At 30.2% G+C, this 9,785-nt stretch overlaps 1 protein-coding gene across 1 annotated transcript; it reads right to left on the bottom strand.

Moving 5' to 3' along the window:
• Positions 1 to 433: 433 nt before the first annotated feature.
• Positions 434 to 2,124, bottom strand: LOC133703649 (transcription factor MYB8-like). The gene is made up of 3 exons (XM_062128262.1): positions 1,989 to 2,124; positions 1,745 to 1,874; positions 434 to 992 (listed from the first exon to the last, which is right to left on the bottom strand). The coding sequence occupies exons 1-3, from the start codon at positions 2,122 to 2,124 to the stop codon at positions 434 to 436; spliced, it is 825 nt and encodes a 274-aa protein (XP_061984246.1).
• Positions 2,125 to 9,785: the final 7,661 nt, after the last annotated feature.

Below are 9,785 nucleotides of genomic sequence, written 5' to 3'. Positions count from 1 at the left end.
TGAGATGAAAGTTTTAAAACACCTCAATAATATTTTCCTCGTCAAATCCTAAAAATAAAAGGTTAAAAAAATAAATAAATGGAGATTTTTTGGATGAAAATGAACTTTTTTGCACAAATATACAAAAGATCTGTTTTTTTTTAGTCCTTATATTTTTAGTTTTTCTGTACTACAAATTTAAATCATATTTCATGAAATTAGCCTCTAATTCAAATATGAAAATTTACTAAATACATTGAATTTTCAAGAAAAAAGAAAATTCTAACATATAAAATATCACAATGATCATTACATGAAAAGATATTTTTTTTTAAAAAAAATAGCATCGTTCATTAAACAGTGCCCATGCACATTAAGAGATTTAACTCTTGTATTTTATTAATATTAATTAACTAGCAGACCACTTTAAAAGTGGCATAAACACACGCTCTACTTAATTTCCATGCAGTTGGGCTTGCATCAAGCAATTCATCCAAAACTCTTGGCCGACATCAAAATTGTGGGAAGCATTTGGATAGTTCAACAATTCTTGTACCCACATTTCATCTGTATATGCTTCTCCATAATCCTCCGCGTTGCACCTTTTCGCTTCCATTGAAAGTGGCTGATCCAACAAACTTAGTTCTGCAAATGATTCAAACGATCCATCAATATTCTCCTCCTTGCGCATGTTTTCACTGATGTCATTCACAGGACTGGAACTGGAAGATGAGAAATTATCAGAAAACAGAATTGGTAACATGTGGAGCGTCCCCTTGGAGGAGTACTCTTCTGAATTCATTATTTTTGGAGCAGTGGGAAGTGAAACATCAATGGCAGATGATTTCCTTTGCTTGAATTCTTCTTCGGATGTCTGTATTCCTTGCAGTTTAGGTGATTGCACTGTAGTATTAGTAATATTGTTGTTGAAGCGGTTCCTCACGTGGGTGTTCCAGAAATTTTTGATATCATTATCGGTTCTTCCAGGGAACTTTGCTGCAATTGTAGACCATCTGAAATAGATGAAAAAAAAGGAGAAAAAAATTATTGATCTTATGCAGCCGATTTTAATCATTATTTTTTTCAATTGATGGTAAAATACTGCTAGTTTGCATACTTTGCTCTATATACAAGTCGACTACCACTGTAAAGTGAGTGTTAATTGGTTAGACTGTAAAGTGAGAGTTTTGCAATAGCTATATTGAACATCACCATGTTCTTACCAATCTGCAACATGGTTGGCGCCTATAAAGAGGCCTAATTATTGTCTCATCTGTTCAAAGATGAAGGGCTCTTAACCTTAATTAATAGTACCTCTTGGTGAGAAAGGTTGAAACTAGTCTTTATGAGATACTAGCAGGCTCAGTCTCTTGAATCCTAACCAATTAATGTAAGATTATAGATGTCATAAGAAGTTAATAATGGATCCCTTAAATAGAGTTGTATTACTTGCTTCAAGTATTAGGTGGTTTTACAAGAAGAGAAAAAAGTAATCGAATGCTTCGAAAATCATAGAAATTTCTTCATAAAAGGGGATTTTATAACATTTATGTACCTAAAATACCTAGGAATTGTATGTCTTCGTATACCAAGTAGAGCTATTAGAGGAGAGTGCGTGTGTGTGTTTTTATTGCAGGACATATGTTCAAAAAATGAGCTGATTGTAACTCAATGAACTTCTGGAATAGGTGAGCTCTCCTAAAAACAAATGGAAACATACATGCGTTAGCTAGCTAATAATATCTATACTTGAGAATAAATATACCTATTTCCTAACATTTCTTGCAGCTTGATTATAGTTTGCACCTCTTCCTTGCTGAAGCTTCCACGCTTAATATCTGGCCTTAGATAGTTCATCCAACGAAGCCTGCAACTCTTCCCTGACCTTAACAAACCTACATATGGAGACAAAGAAGAAGAAGCAATATATTATATCACAGTTTTATTTTCACTGCGTTTTGCCAGTATATGTAACATTTAGAATACAAGTACTAATCATTAGCAGTTACCAGCAGCTCTCGGCATCTCATTCCAATTCCAAATGCCATGTCTCTTAATATAAGCTCTCAACTTTTGATCTTCATCAGGATCCCATGTCCCTCTTTTCAAAAACAAATTCTGATACTTCTGCGAAATACTCCTCATCGTCTCCGGCCGTGAGAATCTATTTCTAGACTTCACGTCCTCTACCTTAAAACACCACACAGCAGCCCGGGTCATTTCTGTACAGTACCCTAAAAAAAATGTTCTAATGGAAAAACGAGTTTCGAAGCTCAAAAGTTTCCATACCACATATATATAGACACACACACACACACACACCCCAACACTCAGGATCGTTCCTGGAAATTTCCCTTATACAATGTTATTGGCCATGATTCTTGATTGTAACCGTATAAATAAATTAAACCGTTTGATTACCAGATTGACAAACTCAAAAGTAAGAATACAGCAGAAAAAAGAAAAAAAAGAATAATGAAGTCAAGGGAGAACATATACTTGCATTGCAATCCATAGCAGCTGAAATGTGTGAGAAAGGGAGTCATGGGCTCAAGTCATTTTCTATATTAAATTTTCATAATCTAACTAGTGCGAAATAAGAGTATTAAATGTTAGAAATGGGAAAATATAAGATTTTATAGTAGAATACTTGCATTCGTAGATTGAAAAGTCGTGTCAAGAAATTGCAATCCCTAGGTAGAACTCCATGCAGTTTTCTAAATGTGTGTGTTTTTGTTATACCAAAGATAAGGAAATATAGACACTACCGAATCCTTGACATGCATTGTACTGTGGATTGAATAAAATTTAAAAGAGTTCATGACGTGTTTTCTAGAAGTAAAAAAAAAATTCATTAATTGAAAACCTGCTGTGTATTAGATTATAATTTTTTTAAAATATCAAGCTGATGATGTATTAAATGATTTTTTTTTATTGAGATGACAACATATTAGATTAATATAAAAAAATCTTAATTGACCTATAAAATTAAGATCAAGGTTATGAGATTATAATAACTTTTTAGAAAGCAAATCAAAATAAATAATAAAATTCAATTTCAAATCAATTTAATATATGAGGATGGAATTGAAAAAATAAATATTCAATTTATAAAAACAGACAAAAAAATACTGACTTGAGTCAACCTTAGTAAACCTGCTAGACTTATTACCTGAGTTATGAGAATGAGATAAACTAATAGAAAACAAACTAAAAAAAGATTACAAAGCTTAATTCTCAAACTAATACAATGTTAAAGGGAAAATTGATAAATAATAGATCTAAAAAATGACAAAAAAATAATAAATGATTTGGGTTAACCTAGTAAACTTGATAAACTCGTAATCCGGATCATGAGAACATAATAAAACCATTGAAAGTAAATTGAAAAGGACTGTGAAGCCCAATTCCCAAAACAACACATTATTGAAGGAAAAAATTGAAAAAAAAATCAATATAAAAAAACAATGAAAAAAATATTTGAGTCAACTTGGGTTATATCCTATAAAACTCGTCCCAAGACCTGATACTAGGATAACTCCATAAAAAATAAATAAAAAACTTTCAAAACCCAGTTACCAACTAATCAAATGTTCAAGGATGAGATTGACAAAAAAAAATTAAAAAGAACCCCAAAAACAAATAGCCTAAGTCAACCCACGTCATCTTTTCAAACCCATGACCCAAGTCATGAAATCAAAATTATCCCATACAGAGCAAATTAAAAAAAAATATAAAGTTTGATTCCTAATCAGTACAATATTGAATGATAAAATTTAAAAAATAATTTAATAAAAAAACTCGCAATAAAAAAAAAAGAATTAAATGACATAAGACAATTTTAAGAAAGCATGGAACGAAACCTGTGGTGAAGTGAGAAATTAAAAAGAGAAAGAAAAAAAGATTGGGATGGTGGCGACACGCAACTGTATATCCTCTAACATGCACCACCTCACATTGTAACCCTTTTTAAGATGGTGGAACACCATCTTCTGAGGTCTAAAGACGTCGCACACGTCTCTAAGGCGCGATGACTCTCTTCACATTTTTCAATGCCCATTAAATTTAGTTCTTGATGCTGGCCAAAAATACATTTGTTCAATCTTTAAATTCGGTCCTCAAAGCTTTATTTTTTTTTAATTAATAAAATTTCATAAAAAATTTTCCAAATCGAGCATCAAGTGAATCACATATTATTTTTCAAAATTACGAGACCCCCTTACCTAGAAAACTCAAACAAATTATCAAGTTCAATTCTAAATAAATACAACATTAAAGAAACAATTCAAAAAACAAAATATGAAAAATTCAAAGGATAAAAAAGAAGAAGAAGGAATAATCAGTATCTATATCTTGTTATGCTATCATAGCTATTATTGTATCTTTTTATTGTTTTGCTGATTTCATCCTTTAGATGTCCAACTTTATATAATTCTTTGATATTCATTAAAAAAAGACCAAAAATATCGTGGAACACTTGGAAGATGTTTTCTCTCTTGATGAAAAATGATTTTATCAAATCTCCTAGTTTTTTTCTTAGTGTTTTGATTCAAATATATTAATAAATTAACAAGTAAAATTATAAATTGCATGCTATATTCTTGAAGGGGTAGGGTTACAAAATTCTCAAATGTATATATGTCGAAAACATTTCTTCTACATCAAGAACACAATGAAAAAGGGAGGAGAGGAGAGGAGAGGAGAGCTGGATAGGAGAGGAGGGTTGAATTTTTTAGACCATACTGTTTTTCTGTAAATAATTAATTATAATACTTGACGACAAAGAAAAGGCAATTCTTCATGCGACAATTGAAAGGCGATTATTCAACGCATTTAAGGACATAGCCGCCCTTAATTATGACATCCTCATGCAAAATAACCTTGTCCATCGAGAAAAACAAAAACCATGTAATGAATATCAATCGAACAAAACCTTTGTCTAAATGGTTCATACACCGAACCCCAAAAACATCAACTATAAAAATAAAAAATAAAAACATAAGAAATCAACTATACAAAAACTTATGTGAAACCTCGAGTCAAATCCATCAATCTATATTTAAGTTCTAAGGAATGTTGATAGAAAAAATTTAAAGATCGGTGAGTTGAAAGAAAAAAAATCCAAGATTGTTGGCGGTTGAAGCAAGAACACCAGAACAAGAACACTTCCACAATAACATCTTCCCTGCCACGCGTTCAAATCATGCTAGTACACTACCCAATTTTGAAGGACACATTTCAGTACCATCCGAAGAAAGAAAAAGGAAGAAAGGAACATCTTTATTGTAGTCCAAAGGGTGGAGGTAGGTATGACTTCATCTATTCAACCAAAAAAATGGCACCGAGTAAGGTGAGTACTACACGAGTCAATTTTATAAGTACGGCAGTTTATTTGCCTTGTAGTTACTATATAAAATAATATCTTCTACTTCTACTATTATCATACGGTTCGTATATATTGAGCAAGGTGGCTGCTAATTTTCTTATCAAAATTCTTTTTAGCCACTCATAAACTAACAAATATTTTATCTTTTTGGGCATTGATGCTGGTTAAAGGTCTTGCTGGTGACAAACTTGGACTGGTGGTCTGCGCTAGCTGTTTATAAAAGAAGAAGTGGTAACGTGACTTTTTATAGCCATACTTTATCCTAATGCCTACGGATTCTTGCCTGGTAAAAAAAAAAATTCATACTCTAGAGAAGGGGAAGTCAGTTTACTAGCACCAAATTTTTCCTTTTCCACTTTCTCACGGCTAATAACGTGTGAAGGAAAGAAAAGAAGTCAATCTATGTTTTAATTGAAAGAAATTAAAGTTTAAGGGTAGAATGATAATTTTAAAAGTTAATTTGATTAAATAATAAGCTTAATTGCATAAATATTTAAATTTGATGAACAATTAGGGACATTAAAAAAATCTAAAACTGAGAACCAAACTGAAAAGGAAGTGTGAATGTAGAGGTTAAAATTGATCAAATCAATAGCTAAATTAAAAAAATTAAAAGTTTGTTGGTTAATTGAGAGTCGAAATGTACAAATTCATAACTAAAGATAAAAATAAAAATAGCACACAACTTTAGAGCTGGCAATCAAGTTTGACAATAGTGAAATTGCATGAAATTAAAAGTCTGAAGGGTATATATATATATATATATATATATATATATATATATATATATAATAACTTATTGAATTGATTTGAATAAATCTTGTCTAACCTGCAAAATCCTAATCTAGGTTAAAAGATTATGATAACTCGGTAGAAAACAAATCAAAATAAAATATGAAACTCAATTTCAAATTAATCAACCAAATGTTGAAGGATGGAGATAGTTGAAACAAAGTTTATGATTAATTTAGGAGGCTTGCGTAATGCAATAGCCATTTCGTATATTTATATGAGTAGGACAGAATACAATAGTTATTGTAGTGCACTACGCAATATAACTCTATATAAGAAAAATACAATCTTTCCTAAACTACAACACATTCCATAACTGTTGAGGATGCAACAATGTAGTAGCAAAAACTGCACCAAAAACCTGCAGTAGCAAAAAGTCGGTCAAGGGAGAAAAGACAGGGAAGAATCTATTCTGCAGAGGAGAAGGAAGCCTTGAATCTATTCTAGATGTTTCAAGCTCTAATACCAAGTTGAAATAAGGTTTATGATTAATTTAGGAGGCTTGCGTAATGTAGTCGTCATCTCTTATATTTATATAAGTAGGGCAAAATATAATAGTTATTGTGTAGTGTACTGTGCAGTATAACTTTATACAAAGAAACTACAATCTTTCCTAAATTACAACACATTCCACAATATAGATGAAAAAATATTCAATTTAAAAAAAAATACCAAAAAGACTGACTCGAGTTGACCCAATTAATTAAATCTACCAGACTTGTGATTCAGGTTATGATAATGAGATACACTCAAAAAGTACAAACTGCAAAGGACTATGAAACCCAATTCTTAGACCAACACAATGTTGAATGGAGATATTGGGAAAAAATTAATTTTTTTAAAAAAACTCAAATTAATTCAGATTAATATGCAAAACTCATGAACCAAGTCCTGATACTGGGAAAACACCATATAAATAAAATAAAAAAATTACAAAACTCAATTACCACTAACTCGTAACTTAGGTTATGAAACTGAGATTACTCCGTACAATGCAAATTGAAAAACATTACGAAGCTCAATCCATAATTAATTAGTACAGTAGTAAATGATGAATTTAAAAAAAACAATTCATTAAAAAAAATAAATAACAATTAAAAAAATAAAAACAAAAATTGATATATGACAAATTTAACAAAGCATGCATTAAACTTGAGGTGAAGAGAAAGAAAGAAAAAAGATTGGAATGCTTGCGACACACCATTGCCTATAATTTTATTAAACCAAGTATTAATCGAGTCATATACTATTTTTTTCAACACCGCAAGACCTTCTAATTTAGACATCCAAAACAAATCACCAAGTCTAATAAAAAATAAACACTACATCTAATAAGCAATTCAAAAAATTAAAAATTAAGGGACTGAAAAAATCCAAAGGACCAAAAAAAAAAAGACTGAAAACATAGTGTAACACTATTAAGTACAATTCAAGTGTTTTCTCTCTAGCTGAATAGTAGTTTTACCACCTCTCTAAGTTTTTTTAATGTTTTGATGCAAATTATATATTAACAAATATAGGTGCCTTTTTTAGACCATACTGGTTTTTTTTTGTTTTGTAAATAATTAGTATTCTTGACAACAAAGAAATGGAAATTCTTCAACGCATATAAGGATATAGCCGCAATTAGTTATACCATCCTTGTCTAAAACCATACTTGGCCATCAAACAAACAATTAATAGTATTTTGTAAATAATTAGTATACTTTCCCATCACACAAACACAGAATAAGCTGGGTTATATAATTAATTATATGCTACATGCATGCACTTCTAGATTGATTCACTAACTCTTATAGATTATCGTATATAATAAACTATATATTTGGTGATCCACAAGGACATCACCTTCGGTGCGTTGCATTGGACGTACAATTATTTCTTTTTTCCCCCATTTGCAATATATAAACCCAACTGAGCTTTCAAGAATTTTATTTTTCAATTACATTTCTTTTAGGAAAAGGCCCTTTTATCTAGCTAGAATCGGTGTGTACAACAATTTTAATTTTGTACAAAGAACGTCTACCTCTTTTCAAAACTTCTTTGGTTTCATTCCATGAATTCGCTTCTAAGATGGAATTGAAGATGTTGATGGATAATGACAAAGTGTCTGAACTGGAAACCTCCAAGCTGTTACTACTTCATTCCATGAAATAATAACGCTCTAGAGCTAAAGACTAGTGAGAAAGAAAGACTTGATGATAATGATCAAAGGCATTATTTTGAGTTAAAATCATCTTTGGACGTATTTGTGCTTGTCATGGCACATAAGAAATATATAAAAGGCATCAATCAAAGAAAAACAAACGATGAAAATGATAGATAGAACCCAAATTTTGAACGGTTTTGTTTAGAATGTTTTTATTTGTTTTGCTTTGGTTTTTTAATTTTCATCTAATCGAAACAAATTTTTTATTTGTTTTCCGGATAGTTATTTTCTTAATGGCCATGGAATCTAAATGATATTTCTTCATTACTAAATAACAAAAAAAGTACCCAAATTTTGACTTACATTTGTCTTGGGATGGTGAATGAATGTACACTACGGTGATGAAAAATTCAAGGATTGCATGTTCAACTTCATTTCGTTTTAATAGATAGTACCCAATTTATTTTAATGATTTTTAAACGAAGATGCATAGCATCTTCAGACTGTCTCCAAGGTCAAGATTAGCCATCCATGATTGTGTCAAGCAAAAGATTCATTTAAACCAAAAAAAATTTAAATTACCAGGTAAACTTGTAAAATTAATTTTATAAAACTCTCTAACATATTCTTCAAATAAAAACTTTTTAAATTTAAAATTTACATATATTCACACTACTTAGTGGACGAGCCAGATCTTTTTTGAATGGAACAAGTGTGTAAGCCTACGCGCCCACTTTGCCTTTTTTTGATTGGGTATCATTAAAATTTCATTTGTTTTTCATGAAATGATAGACCTTTTTACAGTAACGAGCCCATACCTTTATGATTTTTTTTTATTCGGTCGCTAGATTGTTTATCTTGTTTGATTAAATACTGTTTGATTTTTTGGTGTTTTCTATTTTTTTGTGAAATTTTGTGGCATTAGTTTTTATAACATTAGCCAGTGTTATATTTTTTAAAACCCTTCACAATGGTTTTGGATCATGACATAAGAAAAAAATTACTCGTACTAAAATAATTTCTTAATGCTAAAAAAATACATTGTTAATAACTATTTTTTTAAAATAAAATTAAAATTATATGGCCTACCACGAGGTAAGAATCAAGAGAGTGTTTGAGGTGTAGTAGTAATTATTTTTTAAAATGTATATTAAAACAATATTTTTTTAAAAAAATATTTTTAAAATTAATATATTAAAATGATCCAAAAATATAAAAAAATTAATTTTTAATAAAATAAAAAATTAAATTTTTATATATAAAAAAAAACATTTAGAACGCAATTTTAAATTGTCCATAAATAGCTTGTCATCATGAACTAAGCACGCGTAGGAGTCCCTCGAATACGTTCCATTTAACATATTCTGTGCTACCATGACTTCAACTTCAACGTGTTTCGAGTGAAAATTATGTAGTGACGTATTTTTTTGCTTACACCTTAATACTAGTAGTTGCCATGATACTTCAGACATTTGGAAA

Source organism: Populus nigra, chromosome 9 (assembly GCF_951802175.1).
Source record: "Populus nigra chromosome 9, ddPopNigr1.1, whole genome shotgun sequence".
Lineage (NCBI taxonomy): Eukaryota > Viridiplantae > Streptophyta > Magnoliopsida > Malpighiales > Salicaceae > Populus > Populus nigra.
The sequence above is the reverse complement of the archived record's forward strand: the minus strand, read 5'-3'. Positions and strand labels throughout refer to the sequence as shown.